The sequence below is a fragment of the Erpetoichthys calabaricus genome, chromosome 2 (assembly GCF_900747795.2).
Source record: "Erpetoichthys calabaricus chromosome 2, fErpCal1.3, whole genome shotgun sequence".
Taxonomy (NCBI): Eukaryota; Metazoa; Chordata; class Cladistia; order Polypteriformes; family Polypteridae; genus Erpetoichthys; species Erpetoichthys calabaricus.
This window is the reverse complement of record NC_041395.2, coordinates 96,740,105-96,765,690: the sequence shown is the minus strand read 5'-3', so window position 1 is coordinate 96,765,690 and position 25,586 is coordinate 96,740,105. Positions and strand designations below refer to the sequence as shown.

General features: G+C 39.4%; 1 protein-coding gene across 3 annotated transcripts in view; it reads right to left on the bottom strand.

Moving 5' to 3' along the window:
- Window positions 1-25,586, bottom strand: part of LOC114646156 (AP-2 complex subunit alpha-2) — a 231,694-nt gene that overhangs the window by 67,243 nt on the left and 138,865 nt on the right. For all 3 annotated transcript variants that reach the window (XM_051922803.1, XM_051922801.1, XM_051922802.1), the window contains exons 9-11: window positions 17,866-18,034; window positions 17,630-17,767; window positions 3,138-3,320 (exon numbers count right to left, since the gene is read on the bottom strand). In XM_051922803.1, the coding sequence (XP_051778763.1) occupies window positions 3,138-3,320; window positions 17,630-17,767; window positions 17,866-18,034 (490 nt within the window). The remainder of the gene's footprint in view (window positions 1-3,137; window positions 3,321-17,629; window positions 17,768-17,865; window positions 18,035-25,586) is intronic.

Below are 25,586 nucleotides of genomic sequence, written 5' to 3'. Positions count from 1 at the left end.
AAGAGAACCTGCCGGAGAAAAACTAAACTGATAGTTCACTATGAAATAAAGAAGGCTAAAATAGCTGTGCACCTTGAGAGGCAGTTCTATTTCTCTAAAATTATAAATGATAGTGTAATCTAAGAGTTTTATTCTCAACTACTGATTGTCTTCTAAACCCAGCTCAATAAATGAAATGCCTTCTAAATACTACTAGTGAAACTTGGGGCTTTTTCAATATTTTTCTAAACATAAAAGACATGATATTAGAAAAAATATAGTACATCCCTAGTTATTCCAATTGAAACCCAACATTCCCTTTCAAGTGAGTTAAATTCTTTTCCTGGAATAGATCTACCGAAACTACACAGAGTTATTTCTCAACTGAAACCCTCCAGGCTTTTTCAAAGAAGTCTCTGATGTGCTAACTGGTAGTGCGTTTGACATAGTGAACTCATTAGATACTAGGGACTTCCCCGACTGCAGCAGTTAAACCCTTGCAAGAAAAATAATCGACTACTCCATTTTTGACAACTTTAGACCAATTTCTAACCTGCCTTTCTTGCGTAAAATTCTAGAAAAGGCAGTAATTAAGCAATTAAATGATTATTTGATTAAATATTCTGTTCTTGACAAGTTTCAGTCAGGATTTAAATCATAGTACAGAAACTGCACTGGTTAAAGTAGTAAATGATGCGGACAGAGGCGGTGTATTACTTCTTGTTCTTTTAATCCCGAGTGCAGCATTTGACACAATAGACTATAGTATTCTTATAAATCACCTTAAGACAATGGATGGGCCCCTCCAGCAGCATCTTAAATTAAATTCCGTTTTACTTAACAGGTAGAAAATTTTTGGTTAGTTGAGGTGATTGAACTTTAGATATGATATCTTATATGGTGTACCACAAGGATCTATTCTGGCTCTGCTGCTTTTTTCAATCTACATGGTTCCATTAGGTCAGATCATCTCAAAGCACAAAGTGAGCTACCACAGCTACGCAGATGACACACAACTGTATTTATCTATAGCACTTGATGATCCTGACGCTCTTGACTCTCTGATCCAATATCTTAGGAATATTTACAATTGGATGAGTAGTAACATTCTCCAACTAAACAGAAAACAGACAAACATGGACATAGTGAGGGTATTAGAAATAAACTTGATCCATTAAGGTTAAAAGTCAAGGCACAGGTAAAGAATTTAGAAGTAATTATTGACTTTGACCTAAACTTTAAATCGCATATTAACCAGATTACTAGGACTGCATTTTTTCACTTAAGGAATGTAGCAAAAGTTAGACCTCTTGTAACTTACAAGACACTGAAATCTTAGCTCACACTTTTGTTTTTAGACCACTAGATTACATCAATCAGTTGTAATTAGTGCAGAATGCAGTGGCCACAGTCTTAACCAGGAGAAGAATATTTGAGGACATCTCACCAGTTTTAGCGCCATTACATCGGTTACCTGTGTCATTCAGAATTGACTTTAAAATACTACTAATGATTTATAAAGCCTTAAATAATCTTGCTCCATCCTATAGTTTGGAAGACCCATCTCCCTACACTCCAAGTTGTAGCCTTAGATCTTCCAAGAGCCAAACTTAAAAAAATTGGTGCGATAGCCTTTTGCTGTTATGCACCTAAAATGTTTTACCAATAGATATTTGCCAGCCTACTACTGTGGAACATTTTAAAAAATGGCTAAAAACGCATTATTTCAATATGGCTTTTTTGTAGCTATATTCCTGATAGACTATATTGGCATAGAATTATCATTCTTCAGGGATCTGCAATCTGAACTAATCTCTGTCTTTTCTGTGGTGATGATCTGCACCACCACCACCTGATCAAGGCACCATGCAGCCCCCTGCATTGATGGAATGAAAGCGGGTGTCCCAGCTGTCCACAAGACTAACATTATCAAATACTATCATGTGAAGCATGAAAACAAAGAGGACTGATTTAAGTACATTTATGTTAGGTAGAATGCCCAGTGGGAGTTGTTTCTTTGAAGTGCAGCTATTCATGAAATTGTTATTTTAAAAGAAAAACGTTTACTATGCTAATATCTTAAATTATTCTGAGAAAATATATGAAGTTTCAGCCTTTGTATAGAACACGTGCACATACAGGTCTATATGGTGCAGATCATAACTCTTTAAAGTGTTTTGACAATATGTTAAGAACCACTGAATATTGCATTTTGGATCAGATTGATTACAGTATCAATTAAAGTCTATATCGCCAAGCCCTATTTCTAAACTATGTCCAATCAATTAAATTTTACATAGGTGGACTCCAAGTTCTAGACACAACAATTAATTAAAGCTAAGAAAATGAACCTGGTCACAATGGGTCTGAATATTTAAATGAAAGATATCATTTTTTAATTTTTTAATAAACATGCAAATATTATTGAAAACATGTTTTCACATTGTCATTTCAGGTTATTAAATGGATATATTGATGGGGAAAAACAGCAAATTTATCCATTTAAAATTAAATGTACAACAGAACCAAGTGTGAAGAAAGTAAAGAGGCCAAATCTTTCTAAATCCACTGTTAAACCATCAAGTGAATAAGCACCATTCCATTGCAGGGCTCACTCACTTAAAACACCTAGACAGGGCTATTTTCTTGCACTTTTTTAGTTAAAGAAAAATATATATATATATATTTTTTTTTTTTTTTACTGTTAACTGGGCTGAAGTCTCTTGAGATCATGTGGAGGCTGATGGCAACTCCATTTTGAAAAAGACTGAGAATACTGCATACAATAATAATAAAAAAAAGTTATAATCTAGAACCAACCAATGTAACATCTATGAAGGAAAATTAGTTGATGGATACACACAATTATCCTTTTAACACACGGAAAGTAAATGTAATCAGCAGTTCAGATTTAGGAAATGTAGGTCCCACAAAATTCAATAAAATTGCAGGACTTCAAACCTTTTGAATATGATCTTTCTGGGATGAATGTTTTTCAATTTTATACTTTATTAATCAATACTGCAACAATGACATTATATAACAATTCTTTTTAGTATTTGCATTTGCAATTTTCCTATGTAAAATTCACCACCAAAATTTTAATTAAGAAAAGCAATACATAAAATGCTAAGAGTTTAAAACAAAAAAATACTGACCTCAAAGACTGTTTTAGCAGCATAGCCTTGAACATCTTCCCGATTGATGACAATCTGTATGACTCTGTACCAGACCTCCTCACTCACATAGTCTCCTGCAATGCGAATCAAGTTCAGGATTGTGTCTACATACCACGTGTAATCCACAGCATACTTTTCAGCTAGAATTGCTACTTTCAGCACCTAAAACAAGAAAGAATTTTTTTTGTGATTTAAAACTGAATAACTAAGGATAAGATCGTATACATTTTACTTAGCTAATAGAACATAGTTAAACTGAAACTTGCTGAATCAAAGAATACCAAACTCAATTATTTCCTATTATTAAACATTCCTACCATTTGTAGCATTTACAAGGAAAAAGTATGCAACCTAAGCCTGTCAGTTCTGCAAAAAATATCCTACCAATAAATACTAAAAATCATAAGTGCTGTTTTTCTTTGGCACCATCAGCAACTAAAAAAATTTAAAATGCACAAATGAAGGTCATCATAAAACAAAAAAAGCAATAAACAGAGTGACAATCAGAATTTCATACTCAGGCAAGAGAAAAAATGTATATTTTTACATTTGTTTATTTACAAAACAAAAACAAGAATACGCAAAATTTGATTTTTTTAATTACTTTTGAAATATTACTTCTGTTGCAAAGTTCTAATGTCGTTAAGTATAACATCAAAACGTTCATTGCCACTGAGTAGGAATTTAAAAAAAATTTGGGTACTCATGTGGAGTGGCGGGGTTATAATACACAAGTACCAAATTTCCTAGATTCTAAGGCACTTGGGTATTCTGCAACATACAATTCCAATTCCACAGTCAACTGACAAATCATGTTCAAAGATGACTAGTTACACAATGCACTTTTCCTTTAACCCTTTAACCGCCAACTCCCTAAATATTCCCCACGCCAGGCGAAATCTGAACAATTTTCGTTTTTTTACTTTTTTACATTTTTTTTACATTTTTTACATTTATTCAAGCAGTATTGACCACTAAATGTTGTGCAAGTTGCCAGTGTATACACGAAATCTATAAATGTAACCTGAATTCTCAGCTAAGCAAAACATCTTGATACCAAACCGTGCCCTTTTCAATGGTAGATACTGTCGAAACTGTAAGCGGCCCTTCCACGACAATAAACTTTCATCAACTGCAACTGACGGTCCTGGCATGTAGGGCAACTGAAATGCTTCAAATAAATGATCAATCAAAGGACGTAGCTTGAACAAGTGGTCGCGGTTTGGATCTTTCTTATCTGGCTCGTTTCTGTTGTCATTCAAATGAAAGAATTTCAGCAGCAAAGAGAATCGGTTACGTGTCATGACAGCTGCAAAAATAGGTGTTGCATACATAGGATCTGTAGACCAGTACATCTCAATATCTGGTTTTCTGATTATTCCCATCAACATCAAAATCCCAATGAATTTTTTCATTTCGTTTTCATCAGTGTCAAACCAAGCACGAACACGGGAATGTGGAGGTAAATTGGGATTTTTCTCAATAAACTGTGCTGCATACAGATTTGTCTGATGAACAAAATGTCTGATCAAATCAGGTGACACAAACAGCTCATAAAACTGCTCAGCAGTGTAATTGTTTACATCAACAATAAAGCCACACGTTCCCTCAAACGAATGCAGAAAAGGTAGTTCACCACGGGCAGCAGCCCAGCTGAGATGCTGGGGATACACCCACTCAGCGCCGTCATCCGATGCGTCTTCATTCACAGTATCATGCAGCGCACGTTGCTGCTCATCACTGTCGCTAAAATCTTCTTCAGAACTGCTACAATCATGATCAGAACTGTCCAAAATCGCCTGCAAAGCCTCACTTGAAGTCAGTTTACGTTTCGCCATATTCACAGCTGTTACATGCGAATCACGTCACATGACCGGCCAAAACAACCACAGACTTGTTGAAATACAACGTAGTAATAATACCCACGCCAAACCGTCAGTTATACTACTTGCCAGGCATTCATATAACCACAGGCAAATGTGCCGGATAATTCCGGCAGTATGGCGTTAGCAATAAAACAACGGTGCCGGATATATCCGGCAGAGGGCGGTTAAGGGGTTAAACTGATAATTTAAAACAAGTAACGAGTGACATGGCTTTACTATTTAAAGAAAGACAATTTATTGCTGCTTTAAACACTTAAAATTAAGTGTACAAAAAGTACAAAAACATACCTAGACATTTCTATTACAAATTGCAAGGTCTGTAGTTTAAAATTATAAATCAAACAAGTCAGATAAGATTAAAGTGCATATTGCTGACTTTAGTTTAAGGGTATTTGCATATATGTCACTCACATATAGAAATTACAACACTTCTTATACAAGTTACCCCCATTTCTTGTGCACCATTATGTTTAATCAAGAAAATAACATGTATTTGTCCCAAATATTATGGAGAGCACTTATGGGACATTTCCTTTCACTTACGGGTTATACTAATAACATTAGTTTGCCTTCAAAAGCCAAACAAATTACAGAGTTTACAGATTTATTTTTAGCAATGACTTATGCTGATTTATTTGTCCTGCTGTGTGTTTTGGCGATTAAACCTTTCTGTTAACACTTAGGTGTTCCTTGTATATTAATGTGCCTTCTGGAGTAATTAGTCTACTGACAGTAGCCAGGTTTCCATCCAAGGAGTTTTTGCGAAAAAATATTTAGCGCTTCAAATTTTTTTACCGATATAGCTGATGGAAATGCTAATTATCGATAAAATGTTGTACATGTCGACATAATATTTTTCCGTTTAACTTTAGCGCATAAATTCCATATCGATACTTCAGATGTCGCAAAAACTACATTGGAAACAGTTTTTGTCGGAAAAAAGGGCTTTAACGCAAATAAATGTGTCACATTTTCATCACGTGCAATCAAAACGAGAATGGCGGAGCGGTTCGCATGGTCTGATGAAGAGAGTTTTTTTTTTGATTAAACGTCGTTATTTTGTATTAATTCAAATTTCAGTTTTAATTAAAAACCTTAAGGGAAGCAGGTTAATTCAGTTGTTATCGCACTGTGAAGGGATGTTGAAAGGTAGGCTCACCTGTACAGATCCGATGCTGCAAACACAGCTGCATCATGGGCACTTCCAGGAGTGCCAACGCAAATGTCTCGTATCATGCACCTGTCATCAACAAGGGCCTGGAGAACAATAGATGGCCACCCTTTGCGATTAATGTAATCGCGGTAGCCTTCCGTCGGGGGAAGAATAGGCACATGCGTGCCATCCAGCGCACCGTAAATCTGTGGCACAAGATGCACCAAGGAATTGCGGTATGCAATTTCATTGGCCTCCGCTACAGTCGGAAGTCTGATATAACGCCGCATTAATTTTTCTTTAATAGCGGTGCACACAGCATGTACACATCGATGGACGGTAGTTTTACTAACCCCGAAAGTTTCTCCAACTACTCTATACTCGGCGCAGGTTGCCAGCTTGTAAAGGGCGATGGCAATCCGCTTTTGGGTTGGAACCGGTGGTCGGTGGCAACCTGTGATGGGCGCAACATCAGGACTGATGAATCCACACAACATCTCAAACGTCGGCCGTGTCATTATAAAATGTTGCAGCCAGAGATTTTCTGTTAAGTGTCTCTCCACCACCTCCTCCCAGAAGGTCTTATTCCGTCGTCTCTCCCATACCCGTGGGTTTCGTCGCACTGGGGTACTTTCTTCGAGCTCTAGGGCTATCAGACAAGCAACTGCTTCATTCTGCTGTCGTCTTCGGATATTATGTACAATTCCAATTATTTGTGAAACTGAAATAACAGTAAGCTGGTCTGAATAATCTCTCCATTTCTTTGTTTCTTTGTTTAGTGGAGGGGGTGTAACGTGGAAAACAAAAGGTAGATAATTTGCGACATACACAAAATTATGTATGGAAACGGCTCAAGGGCAGATTTTTTTCGCGATACAACAAAAGTTATGCGACAGTTCGTTTTGGGGGGGGGGGGATGACGTCATCACGCACACCATTTTATCGATAAAAAGCCAGTTGGATGGAAACAGGCTGGAGACAGCAAATTTCGCACATTTTTTTTACGTATATTCTGTTTGTCGATAACAAAATGTCACAAAAAACTGGATGGAAACTTAGCTAGTGAAGCATGAATGCAGTACAGACTTTCTCAGTAGAACTGATACTTTATATATTTAAAAAAAAAAGCTGATACTGCTACATTTTCAGAACTTCAGTAACGTATCAGTTTCTGTGACATCCCTATTCATCAGTTAAAGTAATTTATTTAAATGCAATATTGAACTCTCCAAATTTCACTTCTTTCACAATTGCTAAATATTTTTAAACACTTGAATAAAGACTTTCAGACTCACTGACATATTGCTCAAGTATAAGTAGTAAAGTCTAAAACAGACTTATCGGAGTCTTTATTTACTGCATCAGATATTCAGTAGGTCAAAAGTTTGCATACACATGGTTAGTATTAAATAGTACAGTATTACAATTTAATTGCTTAACTTGAATCATACACTTAGGGTAGCCTTCCACAGGCTTTGCACAATACATGGCATTCATTTTCGGCCATTCTTTTTTTTTTAGGACATTAAAACAATCTACATGAGAACAGGCTATTCAGCCCAACAAAGCTTGCCAGTCCTAGCCACTTTAAGTCCTACTGTTTACCACACTACTTGGTAGCTTTTTCCATGCTCTCTGTGTAAAGAAAACCTTCTCAATGTTTGTTTAAAATTTACCCTTAATAAGTTTCCAGTTGTGTCACTGTGTTCTTGATTAACTAATTTTAAAATAACAGTCTCGATCCACTGTACTAATTCCCATCATAATTTTAAACCATATCTCCTCTTAATCTTCTTTTAGTTAAACTGAAAGGGCTCAGCTCTTTTAATCTCGTCTATGTGTTATAAAGCTCAAATGTATCCTCCTTGGACTTTGTCTTGGTGATAAACTTTAGTATGGCTCTTTTACATCAGTCTTAAGAAATGAAGCAAAATGACACCTTTTATTGTCTAACTGAACAGATTACAATATGCAAGCTGTTGAGGCAGCTGAGGGTTCTTCTTCAGGCAAGTTGTAGTCATTAGGCCACTCTTTAAACTTTTGTTCTCTGGCAAAGACTCAGACTCTTTTTAGAGATTTGTGAGTTGCTCTTAATAAAAGTACCATAAACAAATGATGAGGAGGAGAAGTAAGCATCAAAGATCTTTAAAAATGCTTAAAGATTGCATTCAGTTCATTCGTTTGTGAACTACTGCAAGTAAAGACTCATGGTTTATATTGAGGTAGGGAAAGTTATGTTTTACGACCTCTAGAAGCAGAAAGAAAACGTAGCTGGGAAAAGAGAAAAAAAAGACAGTGACAAAGAAAGAATTAAAATAAGACAACACTAATTAACATAGTGGCGGCACGGTGGCGCAGTGGGTAGTGCTGCTGCCTCGCAGTTGGGAGATCTGGGGACCTGGGTTCGATTCCCGGGTCCTCCCTGCGTGGAGTTTGCATGTTCTCCCCGTGTCTGCGTGGGTTTCCTCCGGGCGCTCCGGTTTCCTCCCACAGTCCAAAGACATGCAGGTTAGGTGGATTGGCGATTCTAAATTGGCCCTAGTGTGTGCTTGGTGTGTGGGTGTGTTTGTGTGTGTCCTGCGGTGGGTTGGCACCCTGCCCAGGATTGTTTCCTGCCTTGTGCCCTGTGTTGGCTGGGATTGGCTCCAGCAGACCCCCGTGACCCTGTGTTCGGATTCAGCGGGTTGGAAAATGGATGGATGGATAATTGACATAGAATAAGAGTAAGGTCCGATGGCCAGAGAGGACAGAAAAAACAAAAAAAACTCCAGATGGCTGGAGAAAAAAAATAAAATCTGCAGGGGTTCCAGACCATGAGACCGCCCAGCCCCCTCTGCCCCCTATTATTCTGCGTATGTAATAAAGCAGCTGCAAGTGGCAGAAGAGTAGCAGGAATCCGTGCGTTCGCCAACTTCCGCTACATAAATCCCGCTCAGCGTGGAAATAAACGCACGTGCTTGCTGTCCCGCCCCAACTCCTCCCAGAATTATGCCTCTTTGAATATGCAAATCAATATAAATAGCCCTTAGGCCCAGCGTTCTGTGAAAAGGCAATGGCAAAAGTACAAGGAAAAATAGAAGAATTTCAGCGAATACCAAATGGAGGCAAAGAAAAATGTACTATTTGTTGGTTTAAACAGTTATATAAGCAACAAAAGGAAGTTGATCGAGTGACATAGCGTGTCGGAGAAACTCGAAAGCTCAAGTTCACAAAGTCGCACAGTGCCCGAAATAAAAAAGCTGTCACATATCAAGTCGGCGTGAAAAGGCGACTCGTAGTCCAACGTCTGAGTATCATATGAAAGCTTATTAGGGTACAGTGAAAAAAAAGGCACATAGTGTGAAAAAAGCATGAAATGTCAAATCTCGAAATTTCCACTTTAATCATGTAGTTTATTTTGTAAAGTAGAACATCATAAATTTCACCTTAAAATCGTTTAATTTACTAGTTTCTCAAATCCCATCATAACTAAAGTAGCACGTTAAATGCTTTGTTGTGTATTTGATCTTATATGTGCTCTATATGCCTGAATCACTACATGCTCTTCCTTCGAAAGGATACAGAATTCATTACATTCGTAATATTACAGCTCTCTGAATAATTAAAATACTGAAGTATATGTGATATCATTTTCATGATGATATGCGTTAAAGCATGCTATTAAACATGGGACACGGTGGCGCAGTGACTGTTCACGTCTTACAGCAAGATGTTTGCTGCGCCATACGTGACCTTCAATGAAATGCTTTATTACAGAAGTACTGTCTTTTTCAAACGTACTAACCCCCAATTCCTGCCCTTACGTTTCTTTCTCCAAATACCCAATCGCCACACAATCAGCTATGTAATAGACGTTAAGCCATCTGTAAGCTTAGAACGCCGATTCTTCAAAACTTAAGAAACATCGAAATATCTTCATAATGTTTAATTATTCTATCCATCTATCCTTCCAGTGTCGCACCAGCCACAGCATGAAAACAGCGCGAGGCAGGAACAATCCGTGAACGGAGAGCCAGCTCCTTGCTAGCACTGCGGCACCATGTAGTTAAAGTTAAAGTTTTATCTGTGTAATATAATCAATATATTTTGCTGCATTTCATCTTAAAAATGATACTGTCATTATATGTAAATACGCGCTTTATAAAGTGGCTCAGGTTGTGCAATATTATAACTATCATAAGTACAATTACCTCACGGTAACTTGCAAGTACAAACAGTTCTACAAGGAGCACTTGATTGACTGATTGAGTGCGTGTATAGTTCTTGGGATGAAACTGTTTGTGAACCGCGAGGTCCGAAGAGGAAAGGCTGTGAAGCGTTGGACAGGTGAGAGCAGTTCAAATATCAAATGGCTGAGGCAGAGAGTGCTTGATGCTGTATACCGATAATTCTCTTTCCAATCGCTGTAGATCTGTGATTCACACTCAGATACAGTGATATAAATACTCTGAGTGGTGCAGTGCGAGTAACATGGAAAAGCATGATCCGCTGTGGCAACCCCTAACGGGAGCAGCTGACAGGAGGAGAAGAAGAAGGTGCAATGAGAGTAACAACGCTAAAGAAGTTATGGTATTTAGAATAGTTTGACCATTCTGTGGACCATTATATTGTTACAGGTTAATTACAATCAGATGCATTAAATTTATGAACGATATGCGGTTAATTTCAGTGTATTTGATAAAGCCGCCGTCGTGGATGTGGATCTAAGAAAGGGTAACCACACAGGAACAGTAGCACTGCTTTGACGCTGGGTGCCGCCAGTCTGCAAAACCGAGCGGAGAACTTGTGTACGACAGGGTATGAGGTACTGTGGAAAAGTGCGTGGCTTTACACCAAGTTTTATACATTGCGATTTGAACGTGAAAATGTTCTTATGCAACATTTCTGTGCGTATACACTGTTTATACATGAGGCCCCAGGTCTTTTTGCGTTGCTGAGTTCACCAGTGCTTGCTTTCTTTCTCAGGATGTACCAAACTGTAGATTTTGCCACTCGTAATATTGTAGCAATTTCTCGGATGGGTTTTTTCTGTTTTCGCAGCTTAAGGATGGCTTCTTTCACCTGCACGGAGAGCTCCTTTGACCGCATGTTGTCTGTTCACAGCAAAATCTTCCACATGCAAGCACTACACCTCAAATCAACTCCAGGCCTTTTATCTGCTTAATTGATAATGACATAACGACGGACTTGCCCACACCTGCCCATGAAATAGCCTTTGATTCAATTGTCCAATTACTTTTGAGCCCCTGAAATGAAGGGATTGTGTTAAAAAAATGCTTTAGTTGCCTCACATTTTTATGCAATCGTTTTGTTCACCCCACTGAATTAAAGCTGAAAGAAGGCACTTCAACTGCATCTGAGTTGTTTCATTTAAAATTTATTGTGGTAATGTACAGAATCAAAATTAGAAAAAAGTTGTCTCTGTCCAAATATTTATGGACCCAACTGTATGTATGTATGTATTATATATATATATATATATATATATATATATATATATATATATATATATATGGTTGAAAATAGTTTACTGTCAAATAAATGCAAAGAGTACACGACACGTGTTTCGCCCTCATTCTGGGCTCATCAGGTGTACACACTCCACTGCACTCCCTCTCGGGAATCGAACCTCGGACGTCAGCGCCAGAGGCGATGCCCCTAACGTTGCGCCACGGCGTGTGGTTCGTTTATTTGACAGCATGTAGACCGGGGTAATTACATTCACGGCATTCGAAGTCTGTGTCACAATCTGATTGTATGGGTGGTTACCTACCAGGTAACGCTTGTGGTTGGCCAGCAATCTGCTAACATCCGCCACGGTGCCCTCAGTTTGTGAGGAGCAGATCATAGAATGGTTGAAAATAGTTTACTGTCAAATAAATGCAAAGAGTACACAACACGTGTTTCGCCCTCATTCTGGGCTCATCAGGTGTATACACTCCACTGCACTCCCTCTCGGGAATCGAACCTCGGACGTCAGCGCCAGAGGCGATGCCCCTAACGTTGCGCCACGGCGTGTGGTTCGTTTATTTGACAGCATGTAGGTCGGGGTAATTACATTCACGGCATTCGAAGTCTGTGTCACAATCTGATTGTATGGGTGGTTACCGGCGAAACACGTGTCGTGTACTCTTTGCATTTATTTGACAGTAAACTATTTTCAACCATTCTATGATCTGCTCCTCACAAACTGAGGGCACCGTGGCGGATGTTAGCAGATTGCTGGCCAACCACAAGCGTTACCTGGTAGGTAACCACCCATACAATCAGATTGTGACACAGACTTCGAATGCCGTGAAAATATATATATATATATATATATATATATATATATATATATATATATATATATATATATTTTTTTTTTTTTTTCTTGTAGCTCCATACAAGTTGGATGTAATAGTGAACTTAATAATTCACCTCAGTGATACATTTTTTTTTTCTTCTTCTGAAAAAAACATGCTCTCTGTTAACCAATCAAGGTACAGGGGAGGCCAGAGACAAAAAAAAAAGAAAAGGAGGAAGATTTTGGTGTGGAGGTGGTGTGAGAGTGATGGTGTAGTGTATTTAAGGAGGGTGTAAAAAAAAAGAGAGAGAAAAAAAAGACACAGGGTAAAGAAAGCTTGTACTAAGGTCGAGGAGAGCTTTGGAAAAAAAATATACATATATTTTTTGCTTGTGTTAATGTTAAATGTGAGGAAGAATTGTGTGGGTTCGGCTCACTGGAATATGACAGAAAAGGGAGCTAAGCTTTGGGGGGAAAAAGTGTTGCACAGACGAAATGTAGGATGACTGCTTTGGTGAAATTTGCTAACTAAAAGAAATGCCAAAAAGGGGATGCAAATTTATCCCACATCGAGACAAAGATACCAGAGGTTCCAAGGCGAAGTTGTGACACTCCTGTGTTTATTCGTGGATGTTAAAGTTGAGTGCAAAAAAAGCTCCAGAAGTTTGAGTAACGTGTGGATTTGTGTACTACATGTGAGCTCCAATAAAGGGCACCAATTTCCCTTTCATTTATATTTTTTTTATTAATATTATTGATTTCTTGGCTTGAACACTGACTGTGATGTTAAACTGTGTCGATATTTTCGGAGAGGTAAATTTAATAAATGTGCTTTATTTCTTTTTACATAACCATGATCGTGCGGAGAACTTACGTGCAGTTAAGTTAGTAAGTATATATGTTTACAAATGCATAAAAGGAAATGGGTATATTGAGTTATTAACTAAAGGGTGAGTGTTTACAAAGCATTACTTTGTAATATTATAACAGCACGTATAAATATAACTGATTCACTGGACCCATTAGTGAATTGGTTCATTTGATTGCAGTGTGTTTAATGTGGATTCCACCAGTGAACTTTCACCCTATATCCTAAATAACATGCCAATTTTAACGGTGGGAGGGCTACATATATACACACACAATATATCTAACTCCAAAGCAACAAGTAAACAATTTTTAACTATGTACATATACTTGCATAGTAGGGCTGAGACAATGGCTGATGACATTATTCAACGTTGACTGGGCAGGTCACCCATTTAAATAAAAATTGTCCATGGATTTAAAACATCTGCAGAAATTCCCTCAAAGCACCTAACTGTAGTCATATATATGCATTTTTTTTAATCTTGGACAAGAAAGCTGTAAAGCACTCTGTTTGCTGTGTTCCGAATCATTCAAGGAATCATTCAATATTTTCTTTCAATTTCCATTTTGTTTGATTGCGTTTCAAACTGCAGACTTTCAAGCAAACTAAACATATCCATAAACATCACACAGGTGTGTTGTGAACGTCTTCCATTCGGCAAAAAACAATTTTCCTACAGCCAATAACTGTTTCGTGTACCTCTACATTTTCCCTAATTTTTGGTTTATTTACCAATCACAGCTCTGTGAACAAAAATCCTATAACTGAACAAGTGGAAGACTACATGATAATTTTGCACTACTATGCATGGTACGAAAAGGACACATTTGAATAAGGGAATAAGCAAATGTATAAAAGAAAGCCAGATCTGCGGAAGGCTCATACTTCATTTTTATTACAGTAGATACAGCACACAAAATTCATTTAAATGTATGTTTTTTATTTACTTTCCAGTAGCCACTAAATGAACGTAACTTTAGTTTAGTTGATCTCATATCACATTTCATCTGTCTTTTCTCTTGTACAGTGGAACCTCGGTTCACGAACGTCTCGGTACATGTACAACTCGGTTTACGACCAAAACGTTCGCCAAACTTTTGCCTCAGTTCACGACCACATACTCGGTATACAAACAAGCCAGTTTCCCTTTCGGTTTGTGCATGCCGATGATTTCCGCACCTGTTGCATTGTTCTCGGTCAGACGTGTGTGTTTGCACGTGCTTTCGCTGTGAACTCTTTGTGCTCTATTTCATTTCCCTTCCGGTTCGTGCGCACCGATTACTGTATTTAAGCACATGTTCAGCCTCTCCCTATTCATTGTTCTCAGTCAGATGTGCGTGCTTTACCTGTGAACTCTTTGTGCTCTACAGTATTTCGTGTGCTTTTGCAGTTAACCATGGATTCTAAGCAAGTGAAGAGTGGTGAGAAGAAAGTGTTGCAATGTTACTTTTCTCTTTTTTTAAATGTTTATTTTTTTTCCATGTGCTTAAAACTCATTTAAAAAGAGTGTTTACAGCGATCGGGTTGTAATGCTATTAGCGTGAACTCCTGCAATGTTACTGTCTTGGTTGGCTTTTAAATAAAGTTCGGATTTGTTCAAATGTTCCTTTTTTCCTCCTGTGCTTAAAACTCATTTAAAAAGAGTGTTTACAGCGATCGGGGTGGGGGCTGGGGAGGCTCGTGTGCTGCTGAGAGAGAGAGCCTGCGCGTGCAGCTGAGCAGGGAGCCTGGGTGTTTGTGTCAGTGTTATTCAATGTTTTTACATTAGTTTACTATTACACTGTGCATTCTATGGTGTAATTAACTACATTTGTGCTTAAAAATCTTTAAAAAAATATATTTACATACAGTTCGTATGGTCTGGAACGGATTAATTGTATTTACATACAATCCTATGGGGGAAATTGCTTCGGTTCACGACTGCTTCGGTTTACGACCAGAGGTTTGGAACGAATTATGGCCGTGAACCGAGGTTCCACTGTATATACATTCACTAGCCACTTTGTTAGGTACACCTGTTTGACTACTTGTTAACACAAATATCTAATCAGACAATTACATGGCAGCAACTTAATGCATTTAGGCATGTAGACAATGTCAAGACGACCTGCTGAAGTTCAAACCGAGCATTAAAATGAGGGAGAAAGGTGATGTAAGGGATTTTGAATGTGGCATGTTTGTTGATGCAAGACGGGCTGGTCTGAGTATTTCAGAAACTGTTGATTTACTGAGATTGGGTTTACAGAGAATGGACTGTAAAAGCGAAATATCCAGTGTATGGCAGTTCTCTGGACAAAAATGCCTTGTTGATGCCAGAGGTCAGTGGAATATTCCGTTACAACTGAGGTATGGAGAAGAGCATCTCTGAATGCACAATACGTCAAACCTTGAAGTAGATGGCATACAACAGCAGGAGTCCACACCAGGTGCCACTCCTGTGTGCTAAGAACAGGCAATTGAGTCTACAATTCAAAAGCGCCCGCAAAAAATGGACAATAGAAGACTGGAAAAACATTGCTTGGTTTGATGAGTTTCAATTTCTGCTGCGACATTCAGATGGTAAGAACACAATTTGGTGTCAACAACATGAAAACATGGATCCATTCTGCCTTGTATGAACAGTTCAAGTTGTTCCTGGTGGTCATGTAAAGGTGTGGGATTATTTTCTTGGCACACTTTGAGCCCTTTAATATCAATTGAGAATCATTTAAATGCCACAGCTTACCTGAGTCTTGTTGCTGACCATATCTATAATTTTATGATTGCAGTGTACCCATTTTCTGATGGCTGCTTCCAACAGGATAACATGCCATGTCACAAAGCTCAAACCATCTCAAACTGGCTTTCTGAACATGAGAATGAGTTCTCTGTACTGAAATGGCCTCCGCAGTCACCAGCTCACAATCTAATAGAACACCTTTAGGATGTGGTGGAATGGGAGATTTGTATCATGAATATGTAGCCGACAAATCTGCAGCAACTGCTTGATGCTATCCTGTCAATATGGACCAAAATCCCTGAGGAATGTTTCCAGCACCTTGTTGAATCTATGTCATGAAGAATTATGTGTGTTCTGAAGGCAAAAGTGGGTCCAACCTGGTACTAGCAAGGTGTACCTAATTAAGTGGCCAGTGAAACTATTTATTAATAATTTCCATCCATCCATTATCCAACCCGCTATATCCTAACTACAGGGTCACGGGGGTTTGCTGGAGCCAATCCCAGCCAACACAGGGCGCAAGGCAGGAAACAAACCCGGGCAGGGCACCAGGCCACCGCAGGGTGCACACACACACCCCCACCCACACACTAGGGACAATTTAGAATAGCCAATGCACCTAACCTGCATGTCTTTGGACTGTGGGAGGAAACCAGAGCACCCGGAGGAAACCCACGCAGACATGGGGAGAACATGCAAACTCCATGCAGGGAGGACCCGGGAAGCGAACCAAGGTCACCTAACTGCGAGGCAGCAATGCTACCCACTGCGCCACTCTTGTTAATAATATTCATTTTGTAAATGTTTGATTAACGTTTACTACTTGTGTCAAAGTTAGTATACACTTTGAGATGACACCACACCTGCACATATCATTTTCATAATGTAGGATTAGGAGGTTTGCACTTTAGTATCACAGGGCACTGCCTTTTGTTCCTCAACATCTCTGTATGTGTTCTGATCAACTCGATCAGACGTAAATTTACAACTGCTGACTGATCACAAGAGAGAATTGTAAGCCTGATTAGGTGCTAAGCTTGCTCTCACTGACTGGTAATTGTGTAAGTTGTTTTATGTGCATACTGTATTTATTTGTAATTTTTTTTTGTTATTAATACTCCATGTTACCCCTTGACTTGTTATGTTGTGAATAAGATTTCCTATTTCCAACAATGCCTTTCCTTGCAGCCCTGGGAACAGAGCTAGTCTCACACAAACACATCTAAACCAGTGTTTATCAGCAGCTTTGGGTCACAGGTGGCCGTCACTGGGTCGCGAACACAGAAGACTTGTTTACAGTATAACCTGCCCTTTCCTCCACTGAAGGGATTGACAGAGCTGTTCAAGATTTTTTTTTCTCCCATTTCCAATCGCACTTGCTTCAACTTCCCTTGCACAAACTAAAAGGCTGTTCTTTGATTTTATTTTCCGTTTGTAATCGTGGTCATTTCTGCATGTGTAGTAGTGAAGCAAGCTGCAGCTTCACAGTCATATAAAAAACATTACATCATATGTATGGAATACTGAAATCAAGACGCTGATGCATGTTTACTTACAATCTCTTCCCTTATAGAGTAATCAGCTGTCTCCAGGTAGTTCAACATTTCTGCTACAATCTGTTGAGCATTACTTCGGTCACACATGGCATACAGCAAGTCAACAGCTCGTTGTCTCACACTAACATCCCTTTCAGTCTGCACATCAGAAAAACACAAAAAAAAATAAAATCAATGGTAGAAAGCAAAAACCACTACATGAGCCAAAGTCATCTCTATCTTACAGTTGCACTTACCTTAAGAGCACCAATGACAGTCTCAATATGAGTCTTGACTGCTTCATGTGAGAATTCAGAACTTGCTAGTGTACACATGCTTTCTAGTGCAAGGTATCGTAGATTAGTCTCACGATGTTGCAAAAACTGTCCCAGCTGATTACAGGCTCGCACCAGCAGATTAGGCTCACTGGAAAAACAGAATGTACAAATCACAAGCTTAGTATTTTCCAGTTGCTTTTAAAGCACTGAAGAAAACCGGACCAAAATGAAAACAAATGAGTATTTTAAACACGTCAGGGAAATAATTATAGAGATAGATCTGGGGAAGAGCTCCAGGCAATCTCAAACACACTAACAATACCTCTGCTTAATGCAGTGCATCATGATAAAGCAGAATTTTTTTTTTGTTTTTTAAACTACAGACACCCTGCCTAGGTTAAGCAGCAACTCAAAACTTAGTTCACAAACAAACCAGTTGAGGATACTTTGACCCCAATTATAACTTAACTGGGTATGATGCCTGTGGACGAAAAGAGATGCTCAGATGGTATTGAGGTAGCAGGGATACAGTACATAGGTAGGTCTTTGCAACCCTGGATAGAGTGAGGTATCTAGCCTCATTAGTCTTCCACCAACATAATGGATTTTCTTCTTTGGCAGCTTGTTTCTCTCTAAAGTAAGTCGGGATCTTATTCCTTAAAACCTGTCTATAGATATTTTCAGCTTTCACATCTCTGCTAAGTGACAAAAGTTGTAGATCCAGCAGCTGTTGGTGATCCACTTCCCTTTTCATTTCAAGTGCCTGTGTTAGTGCTTTAGCTTGCACATGGAATACTTGCTCAGGTGTAAGAAACTTCAGTTTTCTAAACCATGGGTCCAGTGCAGTAGCAAGGACTACTGTGTCTGGTGCGAAACCCAAAAAATTGGGCTCCTACCTCCGTCACTGCTGAAGTTGCTATATAGCAGTGACTTGGAAAGTCTGCAATGCATCTTCCTCAAACACACCACCTGTTAGGATTTCATAATTCCAAATTGTAGGATATTTCTCCCCACTTAAAAACGCAGTGGCACATTCAAAAGGTTTAAGAGCAGTGGAAAGCTCTTCAAGCAGGCTCCATTGCTCAGCTTTTAATTCAAGGTACTTCTCGTCTCTCTATGTGACAGAAGGGTGTCAGACAGTGATGCAGTTATGGGCCACCTTTACTCATTTAGTCAAAAATAATGTAGAACATACTTTTCCATCTTGTGTTTACATCCTGTACAAGTTTCTGCTCATGAGTTCCCATCTGTAGTTGTTTATTGTTCAACTTGGTGGAGGCTTGCTCTTTTTTTTTTATTTATTTACTTTTTCCAAATGCCCCACAAGACAGCATGCTGCTCCAACAGCTTTTGAAAGGCCTGGATGTTTTAGTCCAGAATTAATTAACAAGTGCAATGTCTCACCAGGGCAGCGTATATAAGACCATCCATGCTTCTCTTCTAAGATGCTTGCTGTAGACACACTATTTGCACCATTAAAATGCACTATACCAACAATTACTTAAAATCTACATGCAACCTCCCTCCAACCAGTCAACTATGTTGGATGCTGTATGTGTCTGCCCCAGTGATATGGTGGTAAAGCCTGACTTCATGTTAAAGTCTTCTCCAATAAAATGGCATGTTACACTAAGGTAGGCTTAAGTTGCCACACTTGTCCATAGATCAGTGGTAATTAAAAGTTTGTGGTTGGTAGCTTTATTGCGAATCCTGTGGAAATGTTTCCCAATATTTCCTCTCCATCAAGTATTTCATCTTGCAGGACCCCTGATATCATCGAGTGAAGTCGCACCACATGGCTTGATGGCAACTTTGGTCTGTACCGGGAACTGAGAAAGACATCTGCGAGGGCTCGGAGGGCAGATAAGGAGGAGTTTGTATGAGGAATCTGTGAGCAACTGACATTTGGGGCGGAGTGGTGGCTCTGAGGCTAAGGATCTGTGCAGGTATCCAGAAGGTTGCAGGTTCGATTACCCGTCACTGCCAAAAGAGATCCTACTCTGCTGGGCCCTTGAGCAAGACCCTTAACCTGTAATTGGTCCGGGGCGCCGTACAATGGCTGACCCTGCGCTCTGACCCCAAGGGGTGTGCAAAAACTAACAAATTCCTAATACAAGAAATTGTATAAGGCGAAATAAAGAACAAAAAAAAAAAAAATCATCTATGGTCTAGTGACCTACATCCTGCTTACAGAGGAATCGAAGCATTATGCAAATCTGAACCTGTTCCTCTGAGAGTTGCAGTCAGGGCTGCTGACAGAGCGGTCCTTACAGATGATACTGCAGTTGCGACCCACTGGGCTGGCAACTTTGAACAGCTGTTTAAAGATGATCCTCCAGCTAGGATATTGGATTTCTCTGGATCCACGGTTCTTGAGGCTGATCCTTCAATTAGCTTGAACCCAATCTCACTGAGATTGCACAGGTGGTGAACCAGCTGAGGGTAGGGAAGTCTGCAGGGATCTGTGATGTCCAGGTCAACATCTCCAGGCTGCTGGTAAGGCTGTTCTCCAGGAATTGCAAGCAATCTTTGCTTCCATTTGGGAGAAGGGCATCATCCCAACTGACTGGAAAACAGGACTTGTCATTCCTATCTGGAAAGGTAAGGGTGATCACCTGGATTGCGGCAACTAAAGGGGAGTAACACTGCTCTTGCTGCTGGTTAAGGCACTTGCTAGGGTCTTCCTCAATAGAATCCGTAATCACTTGCCACTGACCAGAGCAGTCTGCTTTAACACTCAAGAAGTCCATCTTTGACCGCATCCTGGTACTGAGGGTTCTCACTGAATGAATATCATGAATATCGGCAGTGCTTCTTTGCAGCCTTTTGTCGATATTAATTAAGCTTTTGACTCAGATGATCAAGCTACTCTCTGGGACATCCTGAAACTTTGCAGGATCTCCTCAAGGTTGCTGGATATCATGGCTGGTCTGTACATTGGTACTGTGTGTGCTGAGAAGAGTGGAGGCAGAACCTCTGCATTTTTCCCAGTTGATTCTGGGGTTCATCAGGGGTGTGTTCTTGCTCCTGCTCTGTTCAATGCTTGCATGGATTGGGTGTTGGGCAAGATCGTGGAGTCCAGCAGCTGTGGGGCATCTGTTGGTGAAGAAAGATTCACGGATCTTGACTTTGCTGATGATGCTGTGATCTTCGCGGAGTCAATGAAGGCTCTGATCGGGGCTCTCGAGAGACTGAGTGAGGAGTCTCAGTGTCTGGGCTTGTGAGTGTCCTGGATAAAAACCAAGATCCAGGCTTTTAATGACTTCTTGGACACAGCCATGAGCAGTGTGTCTGTCTGCAGACAGAGCCTCAACCTTGATTAGAGGCTTACTTACCTCACCAATGACATTCATGTCTCTGGCCACTCTTCTTATGAAGTCAGTAGATGGATTGGGAGAGCACGGGGGGGGTCATGAGGTCTCTGGAAAGGGGTGTGTGGTGCTTCCAATATCTCTGCAAAAGGACAAAGGTCCAAGTCTTTAAAGTCCTGGTGCTTCCTGTCTTGCTATATGGTTGCGAGACATGGACGATATCCAGAAACCTGAGATGAAGGCTGAACTCCTTTGGTACTGTGCTTCTTCGGAGAATCCTTGGGTACTGCTGGTTTGACTTTGTGTTGAATGAACGGTTGCTCACGGAGTCCCGAATGAGGTACATTACCTGCATTGTGAAGGAGCATCACTTACGGCACTACGGCCATGTGGTGTGATTCCCCGAGGGTGATCCGATTCGCAGAATCTTCATTATTGTTGAGGAACGGAGTGGCTAGACCAGGCCAAGGGGACCATCATGTAACACATGGCTGCACCAGATAAAAGATCATTTCCAGAGGGTGGGAATGGACCGCGTGTTTGCTTGGGGGGTTGCCAACCAGGATCCCAAGCTGTTTCGTCATGTGTACCAGTGCATGCTCCTTGACCTGACCTGATGTTAGGTGCATTATTTTATTTAAAATCTATTCTCTCTCTCTCTCTATTTATTTCTGTTTCTTTTAGCTTAAAATACTCATATTCCTTTGTTTACTAGAAAGGACTGCAGTTAAACGAATAACAGAATCCCCGTCAGGGTAGTAGTGAATTACAGCTGTTTATATTGTAACATAAAAAAAGAAGGAACATAGAGAATAACCCAGTAAGCAATGGGCACAAAGCAATCCCTGAACAGGACGGCAGCCAATCATAGGATTAACACAGTCATACGCACACACCAGGGCCAATTTAACAAAAGCAATTCACTTAACATGCATGTCTTTGGACTGTGAGTCATTAATTTAAAAAATAAAGATATGGAAGTGGAAGCCAAGGTAACAACGGCAGAATCTTAAAGCTCTCTGCATAAGAAGAGTAGTGGGATGTGGAGTTAAAAGTCTAGACCATGTGAGGGATTAGTGTTAAAAAAAATTCCCAGCATCTAAGGTACGTGAAGCTACCATGCCATCACGGCACAGCTACTGTGAGGAGCAAAAATTCTGTAATCTCTTACATGCAGTATGTCTCTGCTGGCCATGGAAGCAACATCAAACAATGGCTGATTTTCATGTTATCATTATGCCTTTATAAGATCTGTAGAGTACAATGCCATAGTCAAAAACTGTGGAATGTTAAGCACAAGTTTCACATACAAGACTAACCTGTGGTTCATTTAAGTTGTATTAGGTGAGTCCCAGCATAGACTATTATGTCTTAGTTTACTTTTTAAAGAGTTCATGTCTCACATTCCCACTTAATTGTTCAAATATGCAAGCAGAAAGCATGAATGTTTCTGGCTTTCCATTATAATTTAAGAAATAATGAACTTTAACGATTAATTCGAACTTTGTTTTAAAGTGGAATTAATACTTTAATAAAGAATATTGATTATTAAGCGACTGCAGTTTAACTACTTGTGACTCCTCATAAGGAAGCCTTTTTTTAAAGCGTCTGTGCAAAGAGTATTGTACATTGTACAAAAAAAAAAAACATTTTAATGTGCACACAAGTATTAATACAGGTTTGCATTGCCCCATAAAGTGATAGTTTTCAAGGGGGTGGCACTAATGGAGAAGGTATCACATTGCATGACAGATGCAGTCAAAATATAGAACCTTTTGGTTTCGTCCATTTATAGGAGATGGACGTCTGAAGCAGAGCTCCGCTAGCAGCGGCTTTATTTTCCCACGTATTTCATATTATTTAGAGGTATCCTGTATTTAACCCGACCAAGGAACTTCCACTACAATATACAAGCATGAGTAACAAGAAGAAAAGTCAGAAGGAACCGGAAAAGAAACTTAAAGCTGCATCGAAGTCCGGACAGACTTCCGGCCTGAGTGCAAGTGTAAGGTATGGCATCACGGAGACTGACCTAGAACAGGCAGAAGAGTGCGCAGAATTCCTGGGACCCCGCTCCATTGTATCGTCTCCAGTCGAGAGTGAAAATGGGAGCGAAGGCGCAAGTGATACAGGTCGCGAGGGATCGCCGATTTCTGAGGATCATTCGAGACTAGAAAGGGCTCTGCAGGACGTGCTCTCATCTACTCATCGCGAGCCTGTAACAGGAGCTGCATTTTCACTTGCGGAGCACGAAAGCAGAAGCGAACTGTCCGAACTGAAAGAGATGATCGCTACACAGAAAGAGATGATCGCTACACAGTCCACTGCCATAGTTACGGCCATGAAGGAGCTTAAGAAAGATAACACAAATGATCTTAAGAAGGTGGCCACTGAGCTCAAGAAGGATAACAAAGATAAGGAAACGCGTCTATTTGAACGTTTCGACGTGAACTTTAAAGGCATGTTGGAGAAATTAGTGGAACACATTGAAGAAACTAACTCCAAACTGAAAAGGCTTGATGATCATATTAATGACGTTTCAGATCAGCTGGAAGACGTTAAGCAGGGACTCACGGCTCGAGTGGAAACAGCGGAACAAATGGCATCTAACGCCGATGAAAAAGCCACAGCTGCGAACTCGGAATACAAAAACCTTGGAGACAGACTTGCAGCCCTGGAGGATGGGTGCAGAAGAAATAATATAAGAATTGAGGGTATACCTGAGAAACGAGAAAGCTCAAGCCCAGTGAAATTTGCAGTAGAATTACTGTCTAAAATAATTGGAGATGACTTTAAACTCGACAATGAGATAGCCACGGCTTATCGCACAAAGATACCAAGCGCCTTTAAATCTAGGTCTTTTATTGTCCGCTTCGAACGACTAAGATGTAAGCTTGATGTGATGGCACTTCTCAGACACAAGCAAGAGATTATATTCGAAAATAATCTTATTCGTATTTTTCCCGACTTCTCACCATCAACAGCTGCAAAACGCAGATCCTACAACGACATTAAAAGGATGCTACGGGAAGCCGATATCAAATACAGCCTCTTGTATCCTGCCAAACTGAAAGTGGAAGTTCAAGATGGACATTATATCTTCTTCAGCAAAGAAGAAGCTGAAAAAGAATTAAAGAAGCTGTTTCCGACACTTTTTTGAAAGTTAATTAAAATTAAAGAGCCGTATTCTATCAAGGGACGGGAAAGACCTATGATCTGATCGCTGGATCCATGTTTAAAGAGACTGGTATTATAATTATACATCTTATTTTCTTTTTTTTTTTTGTTTTTAGCTGGACTTTATATGTTTTATGTTTATGTTTTAATTAGAGTTCTAGAGTTATAGACGTGAGTGTGAAAATGTGGAAGTGATTAAAGTAGGATTCGTTTTATTTATTTATTTTTTTATTCCTCTTTTTTTTTTTTTTTTAATTTATTTTTTTTATTTTACTATACCTTAAAGTAGACTGTTTAACTTCATACCCTTGGTTTAATGCTTGTTCTACTATTTATACAATTACCATTATACTATTACAGTATGAATTACCAGGTTTATCCTAGACTAGTTTTTAAAATCACTCCCAGGGTTTTTTTTTTTTTTTTTTTTTTTAATCTTAATATCTTAACTTAAAAGCGCTGAAGATTATTTCAAACTTAAATATTGTTAATGAGAACATTTTCGGCAGATAGTATTAAGGATTTAACTGTAAAAGATATCTCTGTTTTAATTCTGTAACGCCGCTGCAGGGTGGGGTTTGTTTTGTTTTGGACGTGCTCTGTCTCTTCGTATGTCAGAGGACTGGAACATCGCGAAGTGGGGTCTAGCCTCATGTGGGGAGGCAAAATGGGGGGGTGGGGGATAAAGGGGGGAGAGAAGGAGAGCAGGTTATATTTAATTTATTCTTATAATCCTTATAATTATAAATATCAATGCAGCAACAGGCTAACATGCAACAACTCCTGGGGAATCTTGAAACTAAGATTAAAACTGCCATATTACCAATTAAAACTATAAAATGACATTAAAAACTCAGAATCAATGTCTCCATGATGGGACAGTTAACTTTGTGAGCTGGAATGTTAAAGGCCTGAATCACGAATTAAAGAGAAAGAAAGTATGCTCTCACCTAACAGGCTTAAACGCTAAAATAGTATTTTTACAGGAGACCCACTTACTAACCAAGGATCAGTTCAGATTACAAAAAGACTGGACTGGCCAAATGTTCCATTCTAGCTTTATAAAGAAAACTAGAGGGGTGGGAATTCTCATACATAGAACAGTTCCATTTGTAGCATCAGAGGTAGTGTCGGACCCTGAAGGGAGATATGTGATGGTCATGGCCAACTTATATAACAGTAAAATGATTTTGATAAATGTTTATGCACCCA